At 42.9% G+C, this 13,593-nt stretch overlaps 1 protein-coding gene and 1 pseudogene across 3 annotated transcripts; one reads left to right on the forward strand and one right to left on the reverse strand.

The window, feature by feature from the left end:
• Window positions 1-5,450: 5,450 nt before the first annotated feature.
• Window positions 5,451-13,293, reverse strand: LOC142860791 (immunity-related GTPase family M protein 3-like). 3 transcript variants are annotated; one of them, XM_075992512.1, is made up of 3 exons: window positions 13,105-13,293; window positions 11,651-11,877; window positions 5,451-6,988 (listed from the first exon to the last, which is right to left on the reverse strand). In XM_075992512.1, exons 2-3 carry the CDS (start codon window positions 11,675-11,677, stop codon window positions 5,771-5,773), a joined length of 1,245 nt encoding a protein of 414 aa, XP_075848627.1. In that variant the 5' UTR covers window positions 11,678-11,877; window positions 13,105-13,293; the 3' UTR covers window positions 5,451-5,770. The 3 variants fall into 3 exon arrangements, with proteins under 3 accessions (XP_075848627.1, XP_075848628.1, XP_075848629.1); XM_075992513.1 differs by lacking the exon at window positions 11,651-11,877 and having other exon boundaries at window positions 13,105-13,284; XM_075992514.1 differs by lacking the exons at window positions 11,651-11,877; window positions 13,105-13,293 and adding an exon at window positions 10,903-11,017 and having other exon boundaries at window positions 5,451-8,286.
• LOC142831607 (small ribosomal subunit protein uS8-like) lies at window positions 11,803-12,340 on the forward strand (annotated as a pseudogene).
• Window positions 13,294-13,593: the final 300 nt, after the last annotated feature.

The following is a 13,593-nucleotide window of genomic DNA, read 5'->3' on the forward strand; positions in this document are numbered from 1 at the left end:
ATGGGGCGATGTTCTTTCTATGGGATCCTGTGAAAGTAAAATGATGGTTAAGTTTCAAGATAAAAATAGGTATGAAGAAAAGTAAAAATTTTTTACTAAATTCTTTCTTCTTTCTGTCCCATAGCAGATGGCTCCTGACATGAGACAGAAACTCTGAATTTTTCCTTTGACAACATGCTTGTATCTAGAATAGGGCAGAGCCATTTTCCAACTCAAACCAGCATTGATTTTTCAAGCGAGTCATGACTATTATTATAGTAAGTAGCATATATACATATGTGTATGTATATGAATATGTGTGTGTGTGTTCAGTGATTCTTACCGTCAGATGACCTGTCCTCATAAGTTATAATTCTCTTTATTTGGTGATCCTATCTGGATAGTTATCTTTTCTTCTTTAGACATATAGATGTCCAGGGTCTCTTGACTTTTTGAAGATGAGTATTTTGCTGCTAGGCAAGAATAGAACCCTGCCCCAACCCTAGAAGCCTTACCATCTGTGTGGTTGTCACCTCTGTGGGTGAGCCGTCATTTCTATTTCTCAAGAGGTTTCTCTTTTTCAAACCAAGTCTTTATTAACTTTGATGGTATCCATAGCTTTTCTTCTCCTGTGGAAACAAAAGTGAAAACCCTTCCCCAAAGTAGCATATCTCTTGGTTTCTATTGTGAGGTCAACACATCCTTGAAATGTACCAGCTGATTTAATTCAGAAGATTTTTCCATTATCCAATCTCTCTCTCTGCTTCTGGTATTCCTTTCTCATTAGCATTAAGAAAATTCAATGTTAATAAAGCATTATGTGTTCTATTTCTGGCAGCATTTTCCATCCCTTTCTGTTTGTTTTAAACATATCCTTTATAGTTTGATTTGACCTTTCTATAACTGACTGACCTGTAGGATTGTTTGGTATACTTATAATATACTTTATATTATAATAAGAAAAACTGCTTCACTTGCTTAGAGACAGATACTGGACCATTATCTGTCTTTATTTGAGCAGGTATACTTATGATGGCCACAACTTCTAATAAATGCATGATTACTGAATCAGCCTTTTCTGAGCTCAAAGCAGTTGCCCATTGAAAACCTGAATAAGTGTCAATGGTGTGGTATACATATTTTAATTTTTCAAAATCTGCAAAGTGGAACACATCCATCTGCCAGATTTCATTCCTTTGAGTACCCTTTGTGTTACTCCCTGCAGGTAGTGGTGTTTGGTTATAGAAAGCACGAGAAGGATATCTCTTTATAATCTCCTTAGCTTGTTGCTATGTAATAGGAAAATCTTTCTTTAAACCTTTGCTATTGACATGATGTTTCTTATGAATTTCTGAGGCCTTCAACACACTTCCAATCAATAATTGATCAATTTCTATATTAGCTTGTGCTAGAGGATTTGGCAGACCCATATGGGATCAGGTGTGTGTTATGTATATGGGACAAAGACTAATCCTGATTATTTTGTGAACCTGTAGGTATGATGAAGTCAATTCTGCATCATTTGGTATAAATCTAGCAGTTTCAATATAAAAGACAATTCTTTCTGCATATTGTGAATCAGTAAGCAAATTGAGAGCTTGGTGTAGGAGGATCTTCTTTCTATGTATTTCTTTCATTAGTTAAATAGACTGCCTTGGCCTTTTGATAGGGCAGAACTTAGACAGGCGGAGTAGACAGAACAGAATGCTGGGACAAAGGAGGCAGAGATAGAGAGCTGCACACCATAAAGCTGCCAAGACAGACATGCTGAATCTTTCCCAGTAAGCCACGAGCTCGTGGTGACATACAGATTATTAGAAATGGGTTGAATCAAGATGTGAGAGTTAGCCATAAGAGGCTAGAACTAATGAGCAAGGAAGTGTTTAAATGAATACAATTTCTGTTTTGTTATTTTGGGGGTTTAAGCAAGCCTGGCAGCAGGCCCACTGCTCCATTTACTACAATAGGTTCTTTAAAATCCCTTAGTATCATGAGGATAGCATATAATTCTGCCTTTTGGGCAGAACTGTAAGGGCTTTGTTACACCTTACTTAAATCTTCTAATTTATAACCTCCATTCCTGATTTATTTACATCAGTATAACATGTACGGGGTCCAGTTATTGGTCTGTCCCATACAATGTGGGGAAGGATCTAAGTAGTTCTCTTTATAAGGTTAATTTTATCACTTTTGGGATAATTGCTTTTAATCTCAACCTAAAAAAATTAGCACAAGCTCTTTGCCAAGGTTCATTGTCTTTTCATAATTTTTTATTTTATCAGTAGTAAAAGGCACTACAATCTCTACTGGGTCTATTCCTGCTAGTTGACAAAGTCTCAGTTACCCTTTTAGGTTTATTTCAGAGACCTTTTACACATAAGTTTTTTATTCTTACTTGTTTTATGTGGTAAAAAGAAAATCCATTCTAAGATAACATCTTCCCTCTGCTTAAAATTCCTGTAGGGGAAATTCTGAAAGACAGTATGACTAAAATGCAATTAAGATTTGGATTCATCCTATCCACATGTGCTTCCTGTAATTTTTCTTCAATGACAATCAATTCTTTTTCATCTCCAGCTGTAAATTCCAGGGACTATTAAAGTCTTTGTCACCATCTAAGGTTTTGTTTAAATTAACTATTAGATCAGATGTTATTCCAACAGCAGGTCATAGACTGGAAATGTCTCCCAACAACCTTTGAAAGTCATTAAGAGTCCTCAACCGGTCTCTCCAAATTTGTGCCTTCTGTGTCCCAATTTTCTGTAAACCTATTTTATAAGCTAGGTAATTGACACAATCCCCTCTCTGTATTTTTTCAGGAGCAATTTGTAATCCCCATTTTGGCAAAACTTTCTTTACTTCATCAAACATTCTTTCTAAAGTTTGAATCAGAGAGCAAAATGTCATTCAAGTAATGGTTAATTATAGATTTAGGGAATTGTTTACATATTATTTCCAAAGGATGACTTACAAAATATTGGCATAGGGTGGGGCTATTGAGCATTTCCTGTGGGAAGATAGTCCACTGGTATCTCCTTGTAAACTGAGAGTCATTATAAGTAGGCATTGTGAAGGCAAAATTTTCTCTGTTCTTTTCTTGTAAAGGTATAGTGAAGAAACAATCTTTTAATAACTCAATAACTATAAGAGGCCTACCTTTTGTTAACAGAGAAGGCAGAGGAATTCCAGATTGTAGAGAACCCATAGGTTGAATTACCTTGTTGACAGCTCTTAGATCTGTAACCATTCTCCATTTACCAGATTCCTTTTTAAGAACAAATACAGGAGAATTCCAAGGGCTGGTTGATTCTTCACTATGGTGAGCATGTAGTTGTTCCTAAACTAGGTGTTCTAAAGCCTACAATTTGTCTTCTGTCAACGGCCACTGTTTAACCAATATTGGTTTCTCAATTAACCATTTTAAAGGGAGGTGTGTTGGCACTTCTTAAGTTTTGCTAGTTGCTTTGTGTTCTTGTACAGCCTGAATGGCTGATAACCTTTGTGTAGAGTACCTTATAATATCCTTTCCAGAAATATGAGTTTCTGGGACTGCAGGAATGTTAATCTGGGCATTCCATTGTTGCAGCAGGTCATGATCCCATACATTCACCACAACATTAGCCACATATGATCTCAGCCTTCCTCTCTGTCCTTCTGACCCTATGCATTCAACCCATCTCATGCTTTGTCTTCCTTGAGATAGGGTTCCAATTCCTAGGAATTGAATATCTGCTTCTTGAAGAGGCCAGTTTGGATGTCAAGATTCTGGAGTAATGATACTCACGTCCTAGAAAACCCAAAATTACAATGCCACTATACGCACCCTTAGCTTCGGTCTTTGATCACTTGTAGAATTATGCAAGAATAGACATTTCCTACAGAAATTTTTGATTCATCCTCCATATTTATTCCTTCATCCACAACGGTATAGATTTTTACAGAAGGCACTGGATTTTTTAAATTTTCCTGGTGATACATGTCCTCCACAGTTACTGAGAATTACTGGACCACTTTTGACATGGGGCCCTGTGAAAGGACCACAAGGAGTTTCCCAGTGGTATCAGGTTGCCTTGTCTGTCTTTTGTTGATCTTCATTCATTGGACCAATGTCAGCCTTTGCCACAATTCTATATAATCCAGAAGGTTGATGCCATTTTTTTTGTTAGTTTGTTTTTTGCCATTCCCAGAGGAGACATTATTTCTAAGAATTCCTTGTCTACAATCCCTTCTCAAATGTCCTATTCTACCACAATTAAAAAATTTAACAGCCAGGTAGTGGTGCACATGCCTTTTATCCCAGCACTCGGAAGGCAAAGGCAGGTAAATCTCTGTGAGTCTGAGGCCAGCCTGGTCTACAGAGCTAATTCCAGGACAGACTCCAAAAGCTACAGAAAAACCCTGTCTTGAAAAAAACAAAAAACAAAAAACAACAACAACAAGAACAACAAAAATGAATGTAGAAAACATTTGGCATTTTGATGTTTCCTCACACATTTGGAAATTGCTTCTCCTACCCAGGATTCAATATTATAGTCAAATGTCTCAATGTTCATTGTGTACAGGATCCATGGATCCATTGGTGTTGATCTAACCTCTAAAAGCCCAAGTATCTTTTGCATTCTAAGTTGGCATTTTCAAAACCAGAGATTCAATAAGTACTCATCTAGCATCTGGGTCTGTTACTCCTATTTGTACAGCTTTAGTTAATCTTTGTAAAAAAAAAAAAAAGAAAAAAACACTAAAGGGTTCTCTCTGGCCCAGTTTAACCCTGGTATATGATTCAATTCATTTTCTTGGTTCTTGAATTCTGTCCCAAGCATTTAAGGCTGCTTTGTGGCACAGAGACAAGATTTGTTCATGGTAAAGAGCTTGAGCCTGTGCATCAGCATAAGTGCCTTCACCAAGAATTTGATCTTGGGAAGTCTCAAGTCCTTTTGCTTTTTCGCATTGTTTTAAAATTTTTGCCTCTCCTCACAAATAACATTTCCACAGTAATTATGGCCCATCATCCAGGACTGCCAAAACTAACTGAAGCCAGTTGTATGAAGTATCCTTATTGCTAGACACCCATGTCTTTACCATCTCCCAGGAGCTTCTCTCAGGATGAGTTTTTAAGCACAAAAACTGTATCCTGGGTTGACATACTTCAGTTAATAAGAAGAGTTAGCCAGGCTGAGCATATGGCACACACCTTTAAATCACAGCATTTGGGAGGCAGAGGCAGATGGATCTCTGAACCTATAGGTCTCCAGAACCTATAAGGTAGAAAGTGAACACAAACTTCACATGTTGTGGTGTGCATGCAACCACACACATGTGCTCCCACGTGCACACACAGCCCCAACACACAGTAGATTTTCAGGGACTGTTTCCACCTCCACCTCCACCCTCCAAGTCTATAAGAGCATCTTGGGCCAGTTGAGTCACCACTGGGGTATCTAGGGAAAGATATAGATAAGAATGAAACAATATTGACAAAGACAACTTTCATGGTTTAGGAGGAACACCATTTGATGGACACGTGCAGGAAAATGAAACTGGAAGCATCAGTGCTAAGTGCTGAGCTAGGAAAGTGTAGCTGATGATCTTGGCAGACACTTATTCTTCCAAGTAACGGGGTATTAGAGTTGCCTGTGGGAAGATGAGCGATTTTCTTACCTCCTCTAACGATATTAAGACTTATTACAACATGTTGCTATTGTTCTTCATTTCTAGAAAATAGCTAGGTTCTTAAGCAAAAAGAAGACCCTGAGGCTGCCCGAATTTCACTTGAGGTTCAGCTAGACCCTCCTCAAATGACTTCAGTAAGGTGGGTATTATCCTTTAGGACACTCCTCGAGACAGTCTTGGCGTTCTGAGCAACTATTTCAACGATGAGGAGCTGTCTCCAGAGTCTTAAGCGACGGGTGAAAAAGTTCCACAAGCCATACCACCACGAGATTTCAAGACACTTGAGGAACATGCACAGAGGAAAACTCATCATGAGCCTCAGCCTCCAGTCCTGCGTGTGCAACTCCTGGAACTTCATGGCCATGCAGCCCATCTGCAGTGTCCCTGTCCTCTGGGCCACCTGCTGAAGGGACCCATCATCCACACCAAAGAGCTTCTGGTAGTTTTCAAAACTCTCCTGGAGGTCAGCAGTATCAGACATGCGGCTCACAGCTGTCTCCTGGGGTCTCATGAGCATGCTATTCTTCAGGGACAACGCCTTCTCGCTGATGCTCCTGTCACAGATTCCAGAAAGAGTCTCTAAGGAATCTTCATACCTGATGTTGGAGAGGTCTCTTCTCAGTTTGTCTCTAAGCTTAGTGAAATCGAGAGAATCAGGACTAAAGTTGGATACTAGGAATATGGGGGGCACCTCCACCCCCTCCTTCTGGAGGTTTTCCTGGATGTTCTTTTGGATGTTCTGCCGTAGCTGGAGTTCTGGGAGGGCACTTGTGTCGAGGTCCCTGTCCAGCTTTGTCCAGACGACATAGAACCTCCTTCTCATGCTCTGCATGGCTTTGGCTAGCTTCACATGATTCGAACTGAACTGCTCAGAAGCAATGATGATAATCAGATCACATTTGCTGAAGTCCATCTCCTCCAGGTAGTTCTCCATGCTCAGGGATGTGACCCCTGTGCCAGGCAGGTCCCACAGATCCACATTGGGAAACTTGGAGGAGGAGTATAGGGCTGGTTTCTGGGTGGTCCTCACCACCCCAGTGGGAGCTGAATCCTCTTCCTCATGTCCAATCTCCCTAAGAGCATTGATGAAGGATGACATGCCATTGCCGGAGTCCCCAGTTACAGCAATTCTTATTGGGTGTCTAGACATACTCTTCATTATATCATTAACCACAAAGATCAGTTTCAGCAAGTTCCCCTCCTTCACAGCCTCACCAATTTTCTTATTGACTTCTTGAGATCTGAGGATCTGGTTGGTACAGAATGACTCATTAGCGGTGATGGATTTAGACGATGGACTGATGAGGGATTTTGCCATGTTTATGAAAAGTGTGACAGCCTGCAGAAGACAAGAAGACACTGGATGACACAGGAATCCACAGAAGTCACATACCCCAGTTATGGGAGTCACATCTGCCAGCGGAGACAGCATAGCAACTCCCTTGAACAGAGTATGGTACCTCCTCTGGGATGAGCTCTCCCTGCAGCTGCATGGCCCTTCCCCATGCCTACCTTATAGCTGCCCTGCGGACCTTTGAGTCCAAGCTACAGAATGTCAGCTGGGTCCTTCAGTGGGAAAATGGGTAGGCAGGTCTGACCACTGCAGAAGCCAGCTTTCCACAGCCAGTCATCCACTCTGCTTCTCCTCACGAGTCAAATATTCATTGGAGGTGGTGGTGGCGTACACCTTTAATCCCAGCTCTCAGGAGGCAGAAGCAGGTGAATTTCTATGAGTTTCTGGCCAGTCTGACCTACACAGTGTGTTCCAGGTCAACCAGGACTACATAGTGAGACCCTGTCTTCAGAAGAAAGATGGATTTTGTGTTTGTGTGTGTTGCATGCGCACACATGTGCATGTGTGTGCATGTTGGTCAAGGGTGTTATTCCTAAGGAGACTAGTCACCTTGTTTTTAATTATTTGGTTTTATGTGTATGGGTGTTTTGCCTGTGTGTGTATGTGCACCACATGTGCCTGGCACTTGAGAGGCCAGAAAGCTGCTGGCTTTCCTGGAAGTGGAGCTACAGATGTTTGTAAACTGCCACATGGGGGCTGAGGATCGTACCCTGCCCTTCTGGAAGAGCAGCCCGTGCTCTTGACCACCAAGTCTTCTCCCCAGCCCTTGTCTGTTCAGCTGGCCTCTCACTGGAACCTGTGGTTCATTGATGAGGTTAGATTGCGGGGGCAATGAGTCCCAGAGATCTGCCTGTCTCTACTCCCCAGCAGTGGGGTTGCAAATCTATTTTGTCACACCTAGGTTTTGGGGTTGTCTTGTGTTGCTTTTGGTTTTTCTCTGAACAGGGTCTCACTATGTAGCCCTGAATATCCTGGAACTCACTCTGCAGACCAGGCTGACTTTGAACTCACAGACATCCACCTGCCTCTGCTTCCCAAGTGCTGGGATTAAGACATGTGTCTATGCCCGCTTTGTTCATGTGGGTTCTGGGGGCTGAACTCATGGCCCTATGCACTCTATTGACTGGATCGTTTCCCCAGCCCAAAGAATTTAACTATTTCTTATCACACTATGAAAATTTTGATACCATTCATCTGTAACTACCTTCACAGTAAACACCAGTAACCCATCAACTTCAGCAGACAGGACAAACCAAACTTCCCAAATAACCCAATGATTCGGTCTTTTGTTTATTTGATTTTTAGATTTATTTGTATGTATGCTTGCTTTGCTTGCATGTATGTCTGTATACTATGTGTGTGCCTCCTGTCCTCAGAAAGTGGAAGAGGCTTTCAGATCTTCTGAGAGGGGAGTACAGTTTTGAGCCACAATGTGGGTGCCGGGAATAGTTGAGCTGCCAGTGTGCTTAACTGCCTAGCCATCTCTCCAGTCCCAACCTACTGATTCTTAATAAGCAGTAAATTTTTGTGTCCCTGTGTGTTGACATTGGTACTAAAATAAGGATTCAGACTATTCTGCAAACGGGAGCTGACTGAATCCTTATCATGAGATTGAAGCATTTGTGAACCAGGGTTGTAGTGAGAATTGGCTGGGGTGACCTTGTGGGTTGTAGTCAAGATCACGGCTCCCCACATTGTTTCTGGGGGATGGGCCATCTTCACAACCCCACTATTAGCAGGGATTGTTGAATCATGGAATTTGGAGAAACACATAAATCTGTGTTCCAAGGACATGATCAAAATGGCTGCAGAACAAACTATCCCTTATGTCCTTAAGAAAAGAAAAACTCTATTAAAATGATCAGATGGCTGCGAGGCAGTGATGATGCATGGCTTTAACCCCAGCACTTGGGAGGCAAAGGCACACGGATCTCTGTGATATCGAGGCCAGCCTGGTTTACAGAGCTAGTTCTAAGAGGCTGTTACACAGAGAAACCCTGTCTTGAAAAACCATAAACCAAAACAACAACAACAACAGAACATGATCAGATGGCATCTTGGGCCAAAATAAAAGCTTCCCCCATTTTGCTATAACCGCCACTCTGATGTACCCAGCAATGTATTTTAAGAATACCTTAATTTCTGGCTTTTTATTGTTGTTGTTGAGTAAATCTATAAAAACTTCATGAAGCTTTCATGTTAGAACATGAATGTGAGGTGACCTAAATCTCTCTTCCTGGGTCATGATAAGTCAAAATGGCTCCAGAATAAACTACCTCTTATTTCCTTTAAAGGAAAATCAAAAAGACAGGTTGCTTGGACATCAAAGCCCTTCTTTATACATCACCACCAATATTTAAAAAAAAATTAAACCCAAGAGGCTGGGGTGTTATCAGTTGATGAGAGTACCTGCCTAGCAAGCATGCATCCCTGAGGTGATGTCAGGAGCATTTATCATGAGCTATTGTGGGCCATGACAGAACTACAGCTTATAGCGGTGATAATTCAGGTGTTGGCCCACCTGAGAAATCATTCTCAGATGGAGGAAGCCTGCCTGGCAAAACCAGCAGGACCACTGACTCTGAAACTGCTGCTTTCATCTGTAATTTTGCGTGTGCAATAACAGCTATGATAGCTCGCCATTACTATGCATTTTCATGTAATGTGTACATGTAATCTCATGATAACATCTCAATATACGGGCACACACATTTGTAGATGGTCGAAAAGATTACTTCTCTCTATACTATATTCTCCACATTACGGTGAGAAACGTAGAAGCCTGTTCGCTATCATTAGCCTTACTGAAAGAGAAAGTTGGCCAGACCAGACATGTGTCCTTCTGGACAGGTCACACACGGAACTTTCACAGATTTTACTTACGAAATTGCTGGCATCTGTCCTTGTAGGACCTAAGACTTCAGAGGATTTATGATGAATTAGGATGGTATTGCAGGTGTCTCTCCTTGTTCTTAGTCCTTCAAGAGACCAATAGCACCTAACTGACTAACCATGTCCAGATATTATAAATCACCCTTAAGAAATGTATTATTAAAAAAAAAGAAATGTATTATTTGCCTTTTCCTTAGACCTCTCAATGGTTTAGTTTTCTCCCTTTTAACCTGTAGCGGCCCCTTTAAGAGACGGTGGGAACCTCCTCACAGCTGCAGCTGCAGTCGGCTACAAACTAGCTGATAAGTTTTTGCTAAGCATCTTCAAAGAATGCCTGTGTTCCCGAGAACTTTCCTTGTTGCTTTACTATTACTAACAAGTTGCTAATGAATTAGCAACTTGGGAATTTGTTATAGTGGAAGAAATAGATTGAAAAGAAATAAGATGGAGGAGGAGAAGGAGGAGGAGGAATGTAAAGTAATTAGAACAAGAATAAATTGGAATAGAGATTTGTAACAGAGAATTGGAATTAGAATTGAGATAGAGAATTAAAGCAAAGAAATTATTAACGATTAGGACAGAAGAATTAGGGTAGAGGCAGAAGAACAAAGAGAGAAGAATAAAGAACACAAGAGTAGAAAGAACATGTGTGAGAAGATTCTTGTCCTAAAGTCTTCAGATTTTAGTTCCTACCCCTATTGTGGCATCTCTTTTTTAACCCTGAGTGAAAACTTTTATGGCAGGCCCTTGAAAGTTTTCAATAGGTGAATCCCTAGTGTCATAGTAAACTGTCACTGGGCGTGGTGTCATACACTTCTATTCCCAGCACTTAGAAGTTGGAGGCAGAAGAATAAGAAAGTAAGGGCATCCTCACCTACACATTAAATTTGAAACTAGCCTGGACTACATGAGATCCTGTCTCAAAGAGATGGGGGGAAGGAGGGAAGGAAGGAAGGAAGGAAGGAAGGAAGGAAGGAAGGAAGGAAGGAAGGAAGGGAAAATCTAACCCTTTCTGTGTGTATCTCCACCATTTAAAAACTTCGGAACTCAGTCAGATGTAGTGGTAAATGCCCTTCATTCCAGGAGAAGCAGGTAGCTCTCCGGGTTCCAGGCCAACCTGGCCTGCAGAGTGAGTTCCAATACACACAGAGGAAGCCCTCTCTCAAAATTAAATAAGCAAGCAAGCAAACAAACAAACAAACAAAAACTTGAAAACTCAAGACCATCTCTTTAATCCACACAGTGTATATCAGCACCATGAATTACTCCCAGCCAAACCCACCCCTTGGGTTCCCATGAAGCAACTGAGCACTTGGCCTGTCCCTACACTGAAGTGCCTGGTGTCTGCCCCATAAGGCCTATTGTTCCACATCAATTGTAGGACCCCTTCCAGGGTCCAGCTTCTGTTGGTTAGTTCCTTGTGGTGGCCCCATAAAGTTCTCTCCTGGTGTGGCCTCCCACCGCCCACCCCACCCCCACTCCCTCCATTCTTTCCTTGGATGACCCCTCCTCTCAATCCTTTCCTGGGATGCTTCCTCCCTTTGTTCCCCTCCTGGGATGGGTCCAGTTCTGCTCCCAAAACACTTCCTGCTGCTGCTCCTTACACAGTCCTTGGGTCTGGACCTGCCCTCTGTGTGAACGGGGTTGACTAAGAACCCCCACCTGTGTTTGAAGACTCACCCTGCTCCTTGAAACCCAGACAGTTTCAGAAGTCTCGGTTTTCTGACCTGGCATGGGGCAAGCCATGCTACCCACCTTCCAGATCTCGTTTAGCCACATCATGACCGAATGTGTGGGATGCTCTCTCTATAGCTCTCTGCTGTCTGGGTGAAGGCTTCTTAGTCTCCACTCAGATCTCTGGGCTGGTGTTCCTCTGGTGCTTCCTTCTCCCTTCGGTTTTATGCAGTATGAAGGTCTATGTGCATGGGCCTGAACTTTGTGGGTCTCTTACAAGCCTTAAGATCATTAATCTTCTTCAGAACCTATTAGAAAAATAATATTACAACACCTGAGTACAGATGGAGAAATATATTGTTAGAAATAAGGAAGGAGAGCCTTCTCCCGTCTTTCCACACCGACACCACAGTGCACACGAGTGTCCTGGCAGAGGCTCTCAAGAGCATCAACAGGGCTGAGAAGAGAGGCAAACGCCAGGTCACCATCAGGCCATGCTCTAAGCCATCGTTCAGTTACTAACTATAATGATGAACCACAGTCCCATAGGTAAATTTTAAATCATTGATGATCACAGAGCTGGGAAAATTGTTGGGAGCCTCACAGGGAGGTTGAACAAGTGTGGGGTGATCAACCCTAGATTTGAGATATGACTCAAAGACCTAGAAATACGTCAGAACTCTCTGTTTGGTGACAACCTTAGTCTTCATTAACCATGAAGAAGCAAGACAAAAGCACACAGGAGGTAAATGCCTGGGATTCTTTTTCTAGAGATGTAAATACATAAAGGAAAAGCCTCTGTGAACTGTAAGAAAGATTTAAGGCAAGAAAGAAAGAAAAAGGAAGGAAGGAAGAAAAGAAAGAAAGACACTAGCAAGCACACTCACATGTACACACACACTCACACACATGCATACACACATAAGCAACACACTCTCACACCTGCATGAGAAGGTCACCTACACAGTTTAGGTGGCTGCACGTTGGTCTGTATCACTGGGTTCTGTCAAACTGTATTTTGCGGTTTTCTCCTCTGAAAGGTTAAAGATGAACACAGCACCCTGCGAAGAGCCAGTTTCTCCAACACAGATAAAAACGCTCAACTGAGTTAGACAGGAGGTCACTGAAGAAGCTAGCCTTCCAAGCCAGGACTCCTAGTCCCTGGGAGTTCCACATGAAGTACGCATGCACTTCACACAGTTCCAGGACATTCCAATATTGCCAGTGGGGAGTTCTCATCCTGGACTCTGGCCCCAAAGGGAACATCAAGAGTGGCTGACTGAATGTGAGGAACCCCCCACCTGCTTTCTCTGAACTAGGTCCCTTCAGAAGACCCAAAGCCAGGGACAGACCAGTAAGGAAGGGCTGGTGGGTTGGAAGGACTCGACTCAGCCAAAACAACAGGATCTGTGTGGTCCTGAAGACAGTCAGGGCTGGTGCCTGCTGCTCAGGATCCCTAAGAGGATAACCAGACCCCAGACAGCCTGCCCTAAGCAGTTTATAGCCCAAGCTGCGCTTAGCAGTCTCTCACCTACCTGCTCAGAAGCCTTAGAAAACTGGAATCCAGTTCAGGAGGGAGAGAACAGAGGTGAGGGGACCTTCCGGGAAGAGCGAGTACAGGAGCTGGAGCAGCTGAAGGGCAGCCTGAGCTCCTGGGTTTCCTCTCAGACCCTGCTCCACTCAGGACCTCGCTCCAACTCCTCACTTGTAGGCATGAGCCCTGCCTGCCCCTATCCCCCCCCCACCCCGGAGGAGGGGCCCCTGCCAGAGCTGCTTTCAGTTTCAGTTCCCAGAAACGGGTTGGTTTACTGGATTCAGCTACACAGCCTCCACATTCTTCTTCAGGAAGGGGCGGGGTTCAGTCAGATGGCCAGGCTTGAGGCTGGGAACTCTGCCCAGGAACAGTGACATCCAAACTGCAGTCAGAGCCTCCTGGTGTGACCCATGAGCCTCCTTCCCTGGAGCCCCCTCTTGCTCAGATGACAGCATTATGTTGAGTCACGGTGAGCCTGGTCCTCTAGGAC

This window comes from Microtus pennsylvanicus, chromosome 11 (genome assembly GCF_037038515.1).
Source record: "Microtus pennsylvanicus isolate mMicPen1 chromosome 11, mMicPen1.hap1, whole genome shotgun sequence".
NCBI lineage: Eukaryota > Metazoa > Chordata > Mammalia > Rodentia > Cricetidae > Microtus > Microtus pennsylvanicus.

Coding starts and splice junctions, on each gene's coding strand:
- LOC142860791 (XM_075992514.1), bottom strand. CDS start 7,081: ATGCTGTCTCCGCTGGCAGATGTGACTCCCATAACTGGGGTATGTGAC.